Genomic DNA, 18,738 nt, shown 5'->3' on the forward strand with positions numbered 1-18,738 from the left:
GAATAATTCCTTTTAGGTTAAGGACAGTAGGCTGGTAACCAACAGTATATTGCAGGGTCATGAGATGTCATTTTAAGGATTTTTCTGTCAAGCCATTTAGAAAAAAATTCTGAATAAAGAATGCACTCAAATGAAGTTGGTCTTGTTCACTGGTATTAAGTTTGTTAGTATTAATGTATTTACATTAGCTGAGAACATATGATTGAATAAGACATCTGAATATATTAAAGTTGATTTTATTTCATTCACTAATTACACACAATTACACACACACAAAAAAAGAGGCATTGTAAGAGAGGAAGCAAAAATTGCATAAATGGTGCTTTACCATTACTAAAACAGAAAGTAACACTGATTCTTAGATTACTGTTTTGACTAAGTTAATAAAGTAATCATGTGTCATGTGGAATTTCATTACCATTATTGAATGTGAGTGTGCAATTTAGTCTCAAGTGCTGCATTCATTTTTAATTGAGCCGTATGTGTTCTACCTAATGGAAGGCTTGGGTTTTTTCGTTGCACACTGAATAAATTTTAATTGAACACCTGATTCCTGCCACCAACACATTAACATCTGGACACTATCTATCTTTTATGCATATAGGCACACTGACTATAACTCTGCAGAAAAGCAGATAGTAGGAAAACAAAAAGACAATATTATGGAACACTTCCAGCCATCACTTTTTTTTTTTATACATTGAGAAGCATTTAATTATCTTGTTTCATTTAATTAGCCCCACTACTTAAGTCAATTGTTTTTTATTGATGTGGCATGTTAGCATCTTCTCTAATTGGAACAAAATAACACATGACTATACTAAATGTCTTGTGCAAAATACTTTTGTACCATTTTTTCTTTCCCAATACTTTATTTATTTCAGTCTTATCAATAATGTGTAACATGTTGACATGCGATATCTTGATTTAAACTTTAGCACTTTTCACAGTTTTAACCTATGGTAAAGACAAAAATGTCTCTGAAAGAAAGGTGTTTTCTTAATAACATCGGATTTTTAAAGACAGCACAGCCTGGCTCTTTGTAGATTTCAGAAATGTTAGTATTTCTTTAGAAAGAGAGGTATATTTTAAACACTCCTTATCATTAAGACTTTAATTGTAATTTGTTTCAACATTTATAAATTTAATTGTAGAAGAAAAACAGCTGTTTTGTGTCACTGCAGCTATTGTACCTCTGTGGTTTTGTTAGCTAACCTGTACCCATTTTTGAAATCTGTAATTTAATAATGCTGATAATTCTAACAGAGTATGAATGAGTTCAAATTATATAAATGTTTTAGTATATAATGCTAATTTCCAGTGAAGTAGTAACAGAGCCTGCTTTGAAAGAGCTGCTGTGGAAATGCAATTGATCAGAAATGATTTTTTTTTTCCTCCGTGAGACAATTTCTTTTTAGAATAGTTTTAGATTCTTCTATTCAAAACCATTTTATTATGTTTTTAAAGGCATAATGCATTTTTGAAAAGCATAATCCCTCATAATGTATTTGATATCTATAGCAGAAAAAAATACATATATATATACTTTTTCCAGTTTGGCACATTCTCATTTTTCCAAGTACCACGACTTTTTGCAGATAATTTCCATCCCTTCTTAGTTGTTGGATAGTCTTTATAAGATCTGTGTTTAATTGTATTGACAGAGATGAAATAACGTGTCTTTACGCAGTGAATGTTCTCACCCTAATTTGAGAGTAAATTTAGTATTAATATGTATGACTCCGTGCTCCCATATATACATGACTTGTGGAATAATAAGACATTGTACTTACTTAAAATGCCCATTTTGAAGCTCAAATACAAGTTTTACAGTCCTTGCCCCGAAATTTAATTTAACCTCTTGTTATGGTTTCACCCTTGCATTTTCCTTCCTGTTCAGGTCAGTCACAATGCAGGTAGCAGGGATCAAGGTGAAATAGATTTTCGTAGACAGGCGTTGCATCATGCATACCTTGACATCCACAGGAGGGCAGCATGGTTAAAATAAGGGAGAAGACAGGAATGTGATTCAGCTGCGTGAATCTCACTTTTGATTGTTTATGTTGTTCTGTGAAAGCTTTTATAATTTAGAGATGTGTGCATTTTCCTAGCCAATACAGAGAAAATAATTGCATGTTAATTGTAGAAATTGCCAATTGTAGCTTCTTAGCAGCTCAGAGTGGAAGTATTTTTCTCTATGGGTAACATGGTCAGTTTTAGAAGAAAGTTCGGGGTTTTTTTGTTTGTTTGTTTGTTTTTAATTTTTATATATCAACAGTGTTACAACTGAAAATCACTTTTTGGGATTTTTGGAGACAGTGTCTGGACAGAACAGTCCTGTGCAGCAGAAATAGGCTGACTGCAGTAGACGGCTCACATACCTCCTCACAAGTGCTAAATTCTGTATTCTTCTAGTGTTACTCCCACAGGTCCAATTGTGAATCAGCTGCAGTTTAATAACTCTAGTGCAGGGACAGTACATTTGAATACTTTTATTTAACACCAAGTTTGCATGAAGTGTCGATCTGCCTGGGGGTAGGAAGGCCCTACAGAGGGATCTGGGCAGGCTGGGCAGCTGACCTGAGGCCATTAGGACTTAGTTCAACAAGTCCAAGTGCCTGGTCCTGCACTTTGGCCACAGCAACCCCAAGCAACTCTACAGGCTTGGAGCAGAAAGCTGGAAGAATATGTAGAGGAAGTGGCCTGTGGGTATCGATGTTGAACACTCAGTTGAACATAAGCCAGCAGTGTGCCCAGGTGGCCAAGAAGGCCAATGGCATCCTGGTTTGTATCAGAAATAGTGTTGCCAGCAAGAGCAGGGAAGCGATCATCCCTCTGTACTCAGCACTAATGAGGCAGCACTTGGAGTACTGTATTCAGTTTTAGGCTCCTCACTGCAAGAAAGACATTGAGATCCTGGAGCATATCCAGAGAAGGGCAGTGAAGCTGGTGAGGGGCCTGGAGCACAAGCTTGTAACAAGTTTTCTTGTACATTACTAGTTCTGGTCTTGCAAACACCCAGGACAAAGCCATTTTCAAGGTATTATTGGTACCATTTCAATATTTCTTTAGGGTTTTAGTTTTCTTCCTAGTTATCTCAATCCGTTTTTAAAATACTGATTTCTATGAATGGATGCTAAAGTTTCTTAAAGGGGGGTTTATTTCTAGTTGTGCATTTCTGTTGTTTCTTGGAATAACTCCTGCAGAATTCAGTTTTAGAATGTTTATGTGTGATATTTCTGAGGATAAACACCCAAATGTGATAATGGTCCTAGTGCGAATTGGTGTATCCTCGAGACAGCCCCTAAATGATACTCACAGGTGGCAGTTTCAGAGCAAACCGAAAGATCTGCCTCTAGGTACATGTGGTTGAAATGTGGGATTCTGCTACTAGATGTAGATTTTGAAAGTTTAGATGAGTTGAGAAGACTGGGAATTGAAACAGGAATCCATTAGCAAGTGGTAAAATATGGAGACGCTGTTTCTAAGACAGAGAAACTGCTGAGGCGCTAATAGCGTGAGGGTAGGAGAAAATTCTGGGGATATACAACTGCATGCTTGCATCCAGTTACTGCTTCCTTCTGCTCATCATTGGGAACAAGGTACAAGCTTAAATGTGCTTTAGGTAACCATGTTTATATCTTTCACAGTTAAAATTTCTTAAAAAGAGCATAAAGGATGTGGAATCAGAAGTTCTTTTGTTTCTTCGGCATCTTTAAAATTGTACAATTATGTGTTGCCTGTAAGAAAGTTTCTTAAAATGGAAGTTTTAAGGGAACTAATGGAGTCATGCTACAAAAGCATTCTTCCTTGTTCTCTCTCATGAATTGTCATCAAAAGGCAGTCAGGAACATTAAAAGTACTTTTCTGACTCTTGTATTGCAAAGATCACCTACAGTGACCATTCTACACTGACAAGTTTTCCAGGGCAAAATATCTCGTATCAGAATGTTAGATTGGCCTTGTGATGTAGGAACAAATGTACATCTAATTCAGTATCTACTGTAGCCAGCAGCAGGTGATGGAAGTGTGTAAGAGTGTCCTCTCTCTCTTCTTTTCCATACTCCACCCACCTGCAGGGCAAGGACTCTGAGCCTGGTGTGCTTTCTTTGCATGAATTGAGTGCATTTCTCATTCACAAACCCTTCCAGGAATGCATTAAATGCACAATGAAATCTAACTAATTTGAGTTCATGGAAACAAGCCATAACTGTTGCTTTGCTTTGTAAAAATGGAAATTAATGTCTGGAACTATTCCTATATTCCTAAGAGTTGCTAGAGATGCAATGGAGGCAGTCAGCATCCACCAATACAGGCAGCGTATTTGTTGGAGTTTTTTTCTGCTGTTCTTTGGGATGGAAACAAGTGGTTCCAATGTTTATGTGGAGTCTGGTAGATTAAAAGGGAGTTTTACAGAAGTGGGAGGTTGAAGTGTCAAACTTGTAATTCAGAAGAAAATCACATAGCTCCCAATTAAATGGGAAACCAGTGAAGTTGGGCATTTAATAGCATAATATATAGATGGTCAAATTGCAGATACATGTTTAATTCATAAGGAGTATCAGTATGAATAGGCCTTTACAATTTCTGTTACATATATATGTATATGCTGAGATCAGAGACAGTTTTGAGCACTCTGCTCATTGGGCTTCCCTAATACCAGTGTTGAGTTGTCATACAGAATCCAACTTAAATTTATGAAGTTTAAAAGCACTCTATTTTTCAGTTCGCAGAGCATATGAGAGTGCCTTCATGAAAAGCTGAAGCTAATTGGTCAATGGCAAAGAAACTGCATTTATTCACAGGACTGTAATTGTATATTTGTAGACATAATCCTCGATTCCATTTTAAACTTACCCAACCTTTGAGAAATACATTTTATCTATGGTTTAGTAGCAGCTTTATATTTTTGCAAAGTGGGGACATTCTGCTATTTCAATGATTGTATACAGATTCCAGAAAGTTAACTGTATTTCCCCCCCATTGTTATAATTTTACTCTTTGACTTTTCTTGCTGGACTTGCTGTAGTGTGACTGGAATAAAATTTATTTTACCAAGTTTAAAAAGCATTTTGAAATGCTGGCAATCAGAGTAGTCTCTGTCATTGCATCCACAGAAGCTTTAACTCACAGAACTGACTCGAGAGCAAGCTAATATATGCTATTCTGAACTGACCTTTAGAATGAGAACTTTTGTCAGATTGCAAACAAGCATTTGCAAGTATGTTCTGATAGACACAGAAGTATTTCAAAATTCAGTGAATGTCAGCTTATCTACTTTTTCATGACTTGTAGATACAGAAATTCTTATTCATATCTGTTTTCAGATTTTAAGATGCCTACTAGTGACAATCACAACAAATGAAAACACAATTTAAGATTAGCTCTGATGAGGTCTGTGTTCTTTAAGTAATTAAGGTGATATCAATTCAGAAGTAAAGCTTTCTAGACAGTGGAATGAAATGCATAAGTAGCCAGAGATCAAGATGAAGTAACATTCCTAAAGAGTTCACTTCTTTTAGTGGCCTGTCTTGCCAAAAGTGGACTATTTTCAACAGTCACCAGAATTGGAGTTGCATCAGTTGGCAGCTTAGTTCATTGACTTTTTTTTATACCTATGGGACTCTGAACCAGGGTGTTTTAACTGATTCCATCAGTGGCAGTGTATGACCTAGCAACAAAAGTAGATTTTTCATATTAGCGGGTCCTTAGCCATTTAGATCATAAATAATATCACTCTTGTGTGGAAAAAAAAAGTCACTGCTTTTTCCATCTAGTTGCAATGTTATGTACTTGCAGTGAGATGGAGAGGTGTCTGGGCTGGATGCCCAGATGCTTTTGGATGCTCAGGATGAGTTGATTTAAGACCTGGCATATCAACAACCTCTGATACAGCACAACTGAATGCTAAAGGGAGAGAAGTGCAACTGAAACTTTTTTCTAGTACACCTACTAGAAGAATTTAAATTCAGGTTGTCACATTTAACACCAGTCTCTTAGTTGTTTCTGCTTACTCTGCTTGATTTCACCTCATGGAGTACTTTATGTTCATAGACTGATCTTTTTAGAGGAAATTAAACCAAGGGATGAGCCCCAGCACTGCCCCCAGATGTTGCAACCACTGTTATTTGGTCCCTAGGATCAGGATAGCTCTGCTCAAAAGTAAGCCTCATAAAAAAATACAGAGTAGGTGTCCCACAGTTGTGCTGTATTACCTATTCATATTACAATTACATTACTTCAGAATTAGAGCACTTCCTGCATTGTGTCTGAACAGTATCATTCTTTTGTTACCTGGAATTCTCTCAAGGCTAAAGGATATTTTTTTTGTCTTGACAAACATTCTCCCTTTACATACCAAACATATTTCACAATATGACATGAACCAGATCAGTAATTCTCAAGTTGCCATTGCAGTTACTTTGCAGCTCCGTAAGTACTGGTATGCATATTCACAAATGCTGAAGCTCTTTAGAGTGCATTGAGTTATCACTGTTAAAGAATCTAAGGATATCTGATATTCCAGCATATCTATATCCGTTTATACTGTAAGAGAGAAGTTGTTTAGGAGGAAAAAAATAAAAAAGCTCATTTTTCTATTCATATTATGAGTATCTTGCTCATTGGAATAAATGGAACTGTTTGCTGTGGTTGGGGTGTTTGTATTACTTGACATTCTTCAAGTTTTCTATATCCTTAGCAATCATAATTACAATAGAAGTTTAGGCTGATTTTTTTTTTCGTTCCATCTGTTGAAGGCTTATTTAGTTCTCTTTCTCAAGAGCACAGAAGGTACTAAAATGAATCCGAGGATGTTTACCGCTAGGTTTCTTATGACCCAGGTCATATTGTTGTCTTGAATCAGTTTTCTCTCTCGTCCTCAACTGAAGGCAAAAAATGGCTTAATCTTGTGGGGTTAAATAAAAGAAGGAATGCGGTGCAAGGAAGATTCCTTTTATGCAGGCGTGCAGGGATGACTGAAAGTGCCTGTGGGCATTTGGTCCCCATTGGTTCTCACATTGAATGCAATGATGCCCACAGATAGCCTGTATTGTTGTCAGCTAAATGGGATCATGAGTGTCTGAAAGGTGTTTGAGAATGAACTGAAAATCATTTTCACAAGTGGATGATTACTTCTGCCACATGTTAACTGAACTCTATCAGAATGGCCCAGATTTTTGAGACTGCATTAATTGCTCTTTCAACCTTGACTGAGGTTTCTCTTTAAGAAAGGCCTTTGCTGGACTAAACTGCTACGCTTATTGATTTTTCTTTCTATATTTTTTTCATTGTTTGTGATAAATGAAGCTTTTTACAAGTAGAGAATTTATCATTCAAGATGTAGATAGGTTGCTTCGTTCCTTGGAATAAAAAGGCTCGTCTAAAAATGATCTCTGTAGAAGTAATAAGTCCTTTCTCGTTTCTCCAGCAGTGAATAGCTCCAGTATTCCACACTCAATTATGTTTTTCAGCTTTTCATTAGCGCTGATTTTTTTCATCAGAAAGTAGAACCCTGCACTCTTTCAGTGTGGGCATAGAGCAAATAAGCTGCCATCTTCTTTCCTGTCTACGCCGCCACTTAATTGAAACTGAACGATAATATTTAGTGATGTGGTTTTGAATTTTTTGTAGCACAAGGAAATGCACTTTGAAAAAGATTCAACCCTTACATATTTAAAATGATGGTCAGACTTTGATAAGAAAATGTGTTCTCTTCAGAGATTGTTCTGTTTGATTTTACCTATTCTACTTCCTGAGTAACAAGTGATACTGACAGAGAGAAGTTGGTATAGGAAACACTGTAATCCAAGTGTACTTCGCTGTAGCAACAGTATTAGTTTTTTTCTTTCCCAGAAAATATGAACTTTAAATATTAGACTTTTATTTTCTGTGGAAGTGCAAGTAGTGTGAAGCATAATCAGATAAATCTGTGTCTTACTGCTGATCAGACTGTTATTTTTTGATTTGTGAGTGAGGGAAAAGAAAGAAGGCAATGTTAAATCATGTTCATAAAACAAAAAGTGTAGGATTGTTTTCTACAGCGTAAGTCTTTGGAAGGTGAGTGCATGGTTTGCACACTTGGTAGAATATTAATAGTGTCTGAAAAATGGTTTTAAAATCTTTACATTGGTGTAGCAATTAGTGACTCAACATACACAAATAAGATCCTATTTTCTCTGTGCTGTAGAAAAGCAGATGTAGTGGTCTTAAATTGCTGCTAACTGTGTGAGCAATATGAACATTAAAGTAAGACAACCAAGCATGTACATCCCAACAGTATACTTTCTAATGTGTGCTTATACCATTATAGGTGTTACGTATACATATCTATTACAATATTAATGTTTTGGGTTTGTTTGTTTGTTTTTTTTACAGAATAGAAGTATTTACATATTGCTATGGACATCAGAAAACCAATCCTTTCCAACATCTTGTCAGTTATCTCATTGAAAAAGCTGCAAAACATGGTCTATAGAAAAAAAAAAAAATCAAAATATTTTCTTTTAGTAATAAGCAATTACTATCCTAGAGCTCAGATACAGGAAAATCATCTCCACGTCTTTCTTCTTGGTTTATGGCTTAACTGTAGTAATTAAAAAAATACTTTTGATGGTCCCAACTTTATAACATAAATCGAAGACAGGCAAATTGTAGCAAATTATGTGATTAATTTTTAGGAAAACGGTATTGGCTACTTCTGAGTATCAGCTGCTTCTTGGTGCTGCATGTAGAGACAGACACAGCATCTGAAGAAATCACAGCTGCTGTGTGTTTATTAGTGCCACTGAGGGTGTTTAAAATAATCTGAACAAACAATGCTGTGCATCTTTTGCACTCTTTTTTGGCTGGAGGAAGTGAGCAAGACTGTAGGTGAATATGGATATTCATACAGGTAGAGAAATAGCAAGCTGCAGCTCTGTGTGTTTTTGACCATGAGCCGCTGCTGTGCTGTGTGACATTTAACCGAGACCTGTGAAAGAAGATGCAACTTCTCATCTTAAAACATTCTTAAACTTAGGTATAGGACTTTGTTTACATGTGAATCTGTTAATCTCTTCATTTTCTGGTCTAGTTGTGACACTTAAGTTTAATTCCATGAACTACCTTTCATAGACTTTTCTATACATGAACTGCAGTTTCTACGGATCCTGGATATTGGTGTCCAAATTTAACAGCTTTCTTAGGTCCTTTGTTTCCCATTTATTTCAGTAAAAAAGAGAATCTCAAATAGGATTTAGAAGTTTAGGAATTTGGTTCCTTCTGGGTATAAACCTGAGATTTAAATTAAATATTAGTCTCCTAATATTTCAGGATCTTGTACACTTGAAATGAGCATTGGATATATCCCCTGTAAATGACTGAAACTTTCTTCACCAGAAAATACTGTCTCCGCTAGAGCTGGCATTGGAGAGGAATTAGTAACATAAGGTTATAGCTGTGAGTTAATTAATTAACTTGAGAAACCACCATAGTTAATAAGAAGCATTATGCTGAATGTTCATGTTAAATAAAAGTTTGTTCTTTCTCTGTGGTGTCTAAAGCAGGGAAGATTCTGTTGGATTTATGGCCAGGACAGGCATAAAAAAGGTTTTGCCTGCATCTTACTCATGTGTCTCATGTGAGTGGTTGACTGATCGCTCTGTTTTTTGACACTGAGTTCAATATCTCAAGGCAGCAGAGCTCCAAATGACTTTTGAAAGTAGAGAGCACCAGTCTCTCTCATCTTTCCCAGAAGGTACCCATCCACCCACCAACCATCCCCCCAGCCAGCTCCAATCATGGTCATCATAACTTTTCCATAATACAGGATGTTTGTTGATAACAATATGAGTCTGCCTTTCGCCCACCTAGTTGTACTAAATGCACTTCAGTGAGATTGGCCAGCCTGAAGAGGTGTCTCATATCCTTTAAGCAGCTTGTCTTTGCTACTCCTAGACTTTTTCTAACAAGTTCACTGCCCATCCTTTTCCCCTTGCTTTCATTAATAATAGTGCAACACGACCATAATGGCAGAAAAAAAAAAATGTTATTGTGCTGTGAAACTTGCTGCATCTGCATACTTCCCCTGGCAACAAACAGTATCAGCATATTTGGTTTTATCTTACCACTGTTCAGTGTTCCCGATTGTATTGTTGTAGCCTAAAAATTGCCAAGGTGATGAGAACTGTTTTTTTTTTTTTTTATATCTACAAGTTCTTATAATATGTTTAGGAAATTAGAAGCTTATTCTGGAAAAAATAAGAATCCTGTTCGCTAACATTTTATTTAAGCATTTTCCCAAGCTGACACTGTGACTGGCTTCTCATAGGCTAGAGAAACACTGGGAAATCTATGGAGACTAAGTACCAAAAAACTGCTGGGGAATTTAACTTTTCTAATATTCAGTATTTTGGTGGAACTAAAATTATTCTACTTCAAGGTATTTTTCATAGGCAATTGGTAAAATGTAAGTGATGAGCAGGGTAGTCTTACACAGAAGATCATTTGTTTCTGCATTTTGGTTTTATTATTAAAAGGCTAGTTGTGAGTGAAACAGAAAAAAAATCACAAAAGATCACATTGCTGTCACAGTCGTGTGACAACTATGAGAAGAATCTTGGCAGGTATGGTGAATACACTTGTAAGCATTGCATCCTCCTAATATCATGCTTAGTATTAATAGAAAAAAAAAACTGCTCTCCTTATTATTTCCTTTCCAGATATTTGTATGCTCTAGGACAAAAGGTGTGGAAGCGGTGGAAAAAGCGCTACTTTGTGCTTGTTCAGGTTAGTAGGCTGCCATGAAATTTCATTGCAACGTATTTATTCTCATGTGTATGCTGTCTGGAGCCATTTATAAGTCACTATGTTCATTGCTAATTCCTAGCCTCTTATGAGATACAGGCTTCCTAGAATATATGTATTTTTTTATGCACACATTTGTAGTAAACAGAAATGCCGCTGTGTTTTACATAATATAAAATTTTATTTATATAAATCAGTCCCTACACTGAGAAATATTTCAAGTGAAGCCTAGAAATTTCTGAATAAAATTGTTGCAACCTTAAAATATTCTACCAATGACTTTATATCAACACTCAATTTAACATAAATAGTTATGTTTTTTAAGTGGATTGTACTTACTGTTTTCTGTATTCCATTTCATCAAGAATTTCCTGCATTTAAAATTAATGGTTATACTTACTGGTCATAGAAACTCTAGTGCAGGATTTTTTCTTGGACAAAAAAATGTGCTGGACTGATAGTTCATAACCTTTAGTCCAGACCTTGAGCTGTGTTTTCACATGCTAATGAATGTCAATATTAGCATGAGACTAATACATTAGGATTTTATTTGAGTTGTCAAAATTGAGAAATAAACAACTGAGAATCTTTGGAAAGGTGAATATTTTCTGCTTATACTTGTCTTCAGATGGCAGTTAGAATTTTGATATTCTTTTAGACACTGTTCTTCCACGTGTCCTTTATTTTGCTGTCAGAAGAATGTTTAAGTGTTAGTGTCCCATAACATTATACAAAAGATGATGCCTGTTAACAGGATTGAAGGCTTCTAAGAATGCTTTATAGAAAGCCTGACTCTTTTTTCTATGATTCTGTCAAGTCATAGCCTGCTGGTCTCTTTCCTACTCCTAAATCATGAAGATCTTTAACAAAGTAAAGCTAAAAGCTGAGTGTGTTTGCAACTTATTCTTGTGAAGCTTGATGTTTTTGTGTTCTCCCTGGCTGCAATGGGAATTGGCTTGTATATTGATCGCAGAATCATAGAATCAGAATCATCAGGATTGGAAAAGACCTTTAAGACCATCCCATCCAGCTGTCCACCTATCAGCAATATTTCCCACTAAACCATGTCCCACAGTACAACATCTCAGTGTTTCTTGAGCACCTCTAGCAACAGTGATTCCACCACGCCCTTGAGCAGCCCATTCCAGAGCCTGACCATTCTTCCAGTTTTTCATAATGCCCAACCTGAATCTCCCCTGCCACGACTTGAGGCCATATTGATTTATCATAATTATTTGAGTAATGGTTATAAAGTTTAAGAAGATCATGTGGAAAAGCAGAAAGTAATTTTTGATTCTGATCTTACCAAGATTTTTTGCGTACAGATTTTCTGAGTATAGATGAGAACTTGTTGTGACTTCAGTAAGATTTGCAAAGGCTATTAAGCTCTGTGTATAGGATAGCTGCTAAGGGACAGATGTGAAGACAAAATAACTTTTTGAAGTTATTTTGGAAGGAAAAAAGAAAGACTGGAGTGCTCCCCTATCCTTTACACTCTTATTTCACACTGTTCCTACTTCACATCCTCCCTTTCACAAAAAGAAAGACCTTGTCCTCTCCCTCCAAACCACAGGTGTCACCTGAGTATTAACAAGGCACACACCTAAGAGACCCATGTTTTTGTGTGTGACATGGAGAACATCTAAGTGAATGTTGGCTGTCTTCTACTTCCAATGCTGGAACTGAAGTACTGGAAGAGAAGAATATTACAGGAATTTTCCAACTGTGATGGGATTTGGTCACCTATGTCATTTTAAAGTACCTACCAACCCGATAAGGCTGTATCAAAAGAACCGTGTTAGATCAATATTTACTGTCCAGGCAGATCTGGCTCATTTATATAATCTACACTACGCACACACTGACAATAAGCTGAAGTCAATACATGTGAAATAAACATTCAGTAGTGAATATCAGTCTGTTGTATTGATATATCATAGATTTATTGATGATTCTTCCTCTACATTAGTTTTTAGCTGCTGTTGGTAAATATTAAGGGCAAGAAATTCAGTTGTTAGATGGAAGCTATCAGTATGATTTACTCATGCTTTGCAAAATTAACTCGGGTGTGAAACTAGATGAGTAATGTTGATTTTTCAGGAGAGTGCGTAATGTGCATCTTTGTTGTTTCTATATGTATTAAAAATTAGTAGTGATGTGTGAAAGAACAATTTGATGTTAGAGGAGGGTTACATAGTCTGGAAATAATAACCTCCTCACTGTATTTGCTTTTCTTCCTTTTATTTTCCAGTCATTTCTCTAAATGGCTGTTCATTTTAAACTAGAAAAAGACAGGGATATAACATGGTAGGTAAGAAACTTTAGCTGGATGTGCTGTGTTTTAATTTGCCCACTGATAATGATCTTCCTCCGGTAATACAAACACCAATTAATTTGTCACTTTAATTTCCTTTTTTGTAATATTTGAAAAGTTGTATTCTTAATAGATAATTGTTTTCTAAACAGCCCAGTTATGTGGGCTAGTCCAAGCAGATGAACTCCTGAAATGGGCTGCCCATTTGTCCTGTAGCAGGGACCAGAGGCAGCCTCTTGGTTTGCAGTGAGAGTTCCTTCTGGCACACTGAACGAGTCTTTCTGCACAGAGGGGGCATCCCCTAGCACCACTGCTCAGAAGTCATTTTCGGATTGTTGCCTGTCTCTGTCCATCATGAATGCACAGGTTTGTTGTCAGCTTCCCACTTTGTTATAAATCGGGTAAAACATCTGAAAATTAGGAGTTTCGATTCCTGGAAAATTACGAAATTCAGGTAAATGCAGTTGTAGGAAGTAGATCTCCTCTTCTTTTGTCAAGCATTACTATTTAAGAAGGTGGCTTGATTATGTTTGAAAATGTGTTCTGTATTTTTTGCTACAATTTTGCATATCCATTATCCCATGAAGTACTGATAATAATTGGCTGACTTCTAACGTACAGCTTCATTAACTACTACAAATATACATGCAGCTGGACACAGATCTATTAAAAAAAAATGTTATTTCTGATGGTTCCCCTTGTAATATCTACATGTGGCCACAGTTAACAATAAGGAAGAAAGTTTATGAGGTTCTGGATGTAAGCAGCAGAGGCGAGTTCTGTTTTTCTTTTATTTTGTTGGAATTTTTTTCCCCAGTTTTTTTCTGGAGTTTTTTCTATTTGTTTCTTTGGCTGAGAGACTTTCAGATATCTTGATGAACTGTAAGCTTCTTTGATATCAATATTTCTTAATAAATTGTTTTAAAAAAACACAAATGAAATCTGTTTTTAAAAATAAAATCAACAACATTGTATTCTGTAATACTAAGGTAAAAGATCAGCAGAGGCATATAGCCCGGATTTTTCACAAACTGATCCTCAAATCATGCAGTAGAGAAGAAAATCTGAAAAAATGGGATTCCAGCGCATTTCAGTAGTAACTATGTGCTGGCTGCATTTTTGAAAGCTCAGTGTGTCCATATAATGTGGTTATATACCATATATTGATATTATTAATCTATAATATATATATATTACCAGTTGTTGACAAGAAAATGTGGGTGATGTGTCTGCCAAGTTATTTTATTTGACCAAAAAGGGTAATTTGAAAAAGGGCTTTACTGCAGCGTCAGGAATCAAAAATGAAATCCGTCAGCAAGGGAGGAAGGAGCTGACATGAATGGCAGTGATAGCTGCAGAGTGTTTAGAGGTGTGTGACTACCTAGTGTTCTCTCTGTGATTGTGCATGATATCATTCTTAGGAATATAAACAGGGAAATACCAAGCAGTACTGGAGGTGATAGAGGACCTAAATAGTGACACAGGTTGGGCTGAGCCTGTGTCAAGGTCCTGAAGGCACTAATGACCCCGTGACTTGGGGGCTGCCCCTACCCTGCCCACAGCACAGGCCATCGTAATCAGTTCCCAGGCCACAATGTCAACACCCGGGCATCGTTCCCAAACCCAACAACACCACAGTGGGCCAGTCTCCAGCTCCCCATAACCCCGTACATCCTATCCATGGGCCATGAAGAGGCTACGGCCTGGTCCAGCCTGTACCATCCCTATCCCCAGGCAGCTGACTGGTGCTTAGGGTCCTGGGCTGTCCTGCTGCCTCTCAAGTCCCTGCTGGTCACTGGGCTTGGGTCAGGCCCTGACTGCCAGGCTTTGTCCTGTGACACAATCCTGTTTTCTTTGGGATTCTCTAAATGGATTTTACTAAATAGCTCAAATACTTAAAATGGCACACTATTTTCAGAGGTGCATTATGCAGATAATGATCTCATACCTTCTTATTTTCCATAAATCTTTTTTTAAAGAGTCAAAAGTCCTTCAGTCGGTGGCAGCTGAAGTCAATGGATGTTAAGGTGGATTAGTGTGCGGGCACAGTGCCAACTAATGAAGCAGAAATCAGCTGTTTTATGTCAAAAAGAATCATTCCTGAAGTTGTTGCCAGAGCTATACATCTAGAAAACCGTTAGCTAAGCAGTGAACAACTAAGCAGAGGACGCTCCATCGTCTGTTAGACAAGCTTCTAGCATGACCTTGTATTCTTGCATAATTTTGCAGATCCAAGAGATGATATCATAGTTCAAAACAAGTCACATGGCCAAGCATCCTGCAGTTCCTGGAGACAGGAGTTTCACAGGCCTGTGTAATTTAACTTCCTTTAAGCTTCTAGTGTTCGCAGATTCACAGGCTCTTTTTTTTCTGGTCACCCCTTTTTAGTCTTTCCAGCTCTTCAATGTTGGCAACATTTCAATTTTTTGCCAATGACTGCTTTTCCTCCCCCAGCTGTTAGATTCCTCTCCAAATATTTCCAAACACGTTTTCCTCAGATCTCCTTATTTCTTTCTAATCTGTCTGTGGAGTCTTAAATGTTGAGGTGGAAAATCCTCTTTTTATTGTTTGTTTGTTTTTTGTTTTTTTTTTCTATTGCACTCGATCAGAAGTAACTGATGTTGTTACAGAATACAGTACTGTACACAGTGAGCTGAGCAACCTGGAGATGACAGAGGTTTAGGATGACAGAGGTGCAGAAGATGCAGATATGAGGCTTTACAAAAACAAACTGAAGGTTCAGTATCAAACTGAACAGCATCAAACAAAGACACGTTTGTCTTTCCAGCTGCACTATAAATGTTGTGGCAGTCCTTCTGCAGAAATTATTTTTATATGTAAAATAAAGTTCTTAAAATACAGGACTTTTTTTTTTCTCACACAGTAGAATGAGCGGTTTCTTTAGTACCAAGTATTTTCCCTGGCAGAACCTAGTTTGATTCCTTTCAGTTGTTCACAAAACAAACAGCCTACAATATATTGTATTTCAGAAGGCTGCAAGGAGATGTGTTCATGTTTTTTTTTTTTTCTTCTTTCCATTTGGCAGGAAGGGGAAAAAAAAGTACAAGTATGTTTTATTTCTTTACTGCAACTGAGATCTAATTTAAGCAGTGTATGTTATTGTGAAACATTAGCTCTGAAAAGGAATTGAGCAATTAAGAATTCTTGTCTTATTCAGGTTAGCCAGTACACATTTGCAATGTGCAGTTACAGAGAAAAGAAGTCTGAACCTCAGGAACTGATGCAACTGGAAGGATACACTGTGGATTATACAGCTCCTCACACAGGTATTTTTCATCGTTGTGAAGTATGATATGTTTGTGTGAAACAGCTAAATTGATTTTATTTATTATTATTATTACTAGTTTGATCTAGTGCTGAAAATCACAAAGGTTATTTTTTTTTCTGCACCTAAAGGTTTTAAGATTTTCTAGAGTGAAAAATCTTGAGTTTAGAAAGAAGCTTGCTATCAGAAGAAACACTAGTGTTGCCTGAGACATTATAGGGCTATATAGTGACACAAGGAAAAATGACGAATTCCGGTCAGTCTTTCCTTTTTAACTGTGGTTTTGATTGTAGAATGATATTTTGAAATTATTTGGAAAAGATGATTGATGTCAGTTGCAGAGTAACAAAAAAAATTAAATAAAATTGCAGATAGCAGAAAAAACACCCAAATTTAGTAATATGACAGCAGAAGGAAGTTGAAGTTACTCATGTAAATAAAAGGGATTCTGTTGTACCTAAGCACCAGAGGATTACGAATTTTAAGCGACTTCTAATAAATTGGATATTGGTCTTTGAAAACATTGGCTTAATGTTCAGAATAACTCAAAAGCCTATCAGTGTCCAGAAGATATTTGGGAAATCGATGCAGTGTTACACAAAAAATCCCTGGTGCAACCACATGGAATCTTGCTGTTCTGGTTATGTACTCAAAGAATAAAGTACTTCCATGAATAAAGGTACTAAAGAAGGAACAGAAAGGTTGAGAAAAGGTATGGAATTGCTTCTGTTAAGGAAGAGATAGACTTCCATGTATGAAACTTGTGCCCTGACAGAGAATATGTTGGAGAAATACGAAATAGAATATGATACAGAGAAGATGAGTAAGAAGTAAATTGGAATTGAAATATAAATGGAATAGTGAAAATATTTTCTCTTTTGATAACAATAGTTAATTCTACTTATATGTGTATTACCATTTAATCCCTCTTGTTCTAGATTTTATCTTGTTTCTCAATCATTAATACCTATAAAATGATCTAACACACACCCCCTACACAAACATACACAGAGAAAATTCAGTTAACTCATGCTATAAACCTTGACGGTGATCTAGAAGTAACTCACTATGATTACCTTCCTTCTTTCATGCTTCAGGTCTTCAAGGTGGTCGCATGTTTTTCAATGCTGTTAAAGAAGGAGATACTGTAATATTTGCCAGTGACGATGAGCAAGATAGAATACTCTGGGTTCAAGCAATGTACAGAGCCACAGGTCAATCGTATAAGCCTATTCCTGCAAGTCAAGCTCAGAAGATGAATCCTAAAGGAGGAGATGTCAGTGCAGATATATCCCCACTCTGTAAGTTGCTTTCTTTTTTGTGTGGCTTTGGTTTTGATTTTACTTGTTAAAGTAAGTACGGGCTTCTTCAATGAAGTTTAATTAAGTAGAACTCATTCACTGGGGAAATTTGCCAAGCAATTTGTTGTTATCCAGAAGCTCTTTAACTCAAATTATTGTTACCAGCCAGGGAAATCCTGACTTGGAGGTCATTATTTTTATTATAATCCATGAAAATGCGACAATTAGCTTTGTATTCATTACAGTTGACCCACATATTACCATGGAGATGGTGTTTAGCGTATATTATATTTTTCAGTAGTCAGGCAGTGTAGTGTTGAATAGAAAAACATCAATTTATTCTCAGGATTTTATAGATTTAGATCAAGTTTATCATAGGTTTATATATTAGTTGACTAAAAATTGAAACGTAGGCAGTACATTGTGAGTTGAAAGGCACTAGATGTGCCACTAGATTTTTTATACTTTCCAGTGTAATAATACACTACATATTAAAATTTTAAAAATAAATAAGTCTAGTTTAAGTTTTTCTCATCTTTCTTTCAGAAAAATATTGTTTTAAAGAGAATTAAGGTAGGTAACATATTAACAATAGCTTGAAAATTTTCTCTATTTGAAATTATTATATCATGAAGATATCTGCACCTAGGGAGCATATATAATTTTATTGTTTCAGGGGCTGAAAAGAGCAACTTTTCTATCCTAGAAAACTAAAAAAAAAATCAAGTATTTTTTAATAGTGATTAAATGTTAACAACGTTTGACGTGACTGTATCCAATAATCCTTATACATAAAGTGAAAGAAAGGACGCATTTTTTAGGTTGAAGCTGGTTTGAAGTCTGAAGTCTTTGGCAGGTTGACTCAAAATAGTTGTCCTCTGTGACTCAGTCTCATATTCTTCTATTTGTGCTGTAGACTTTTATCATTACATTACTAGAAGACAGTAAAATGTGCTGTTTACACCAAGCAATGAGCATTCAAAAACCTGACAGAACTGTAAAGAACGTTTAAAAGAGCATGTTTCATCTCACAAAAACACTGGTATCTGTTG

General features: G+C 36.3%; 1 protein-coding gene across 5 annotated transcripts in view; it reads left to right on the forward strand.

The window, feature by feature from the left end:
• Positions 1–18,738, forward strand: part of CADPS2 (calcium dependent secretion activator 2) — a 299,293-nt gene that overhangs the window by 171,263 nt on the left and 109,292 nt on the right. For all 5 annotated transcript variants that reach the window (XM_042872622.1, XM_042872623.1, XM_042872625.1 and 2 more), the window contains exons 9-11: positions 10,701–10,767; positions 16,278–16,386; positions 17,483–17,686. In XM_042872622.1, the coding sequence (XP_042728556.1) occupies positions 10,701–10,767; positions 16,278–16,386; positions 17,483–17,686 (380 nt within the window). The remainder of the gene's footprint in view (positions 1–10,700; positions 10,768–16,277; positions 16,387–17,482; positions 17,687–18,738) is intronic.

The sequence above is a fragment of the Lagopus leucura genome, unplaced genomic scaffold (assembly GCF_019238085.1).
Source record: "Lagopus leucura isolate 7727_CA_CO unplaced genomic scaffold, USGS_WTPT01 Super-Scaffold_100008, whole genome shotgun sequence".
NCBI lineage: Eukaryota > Metazoa > Chordata > Aves > Galliformes > Phasianidae > Lagopus > Lagopus leucura.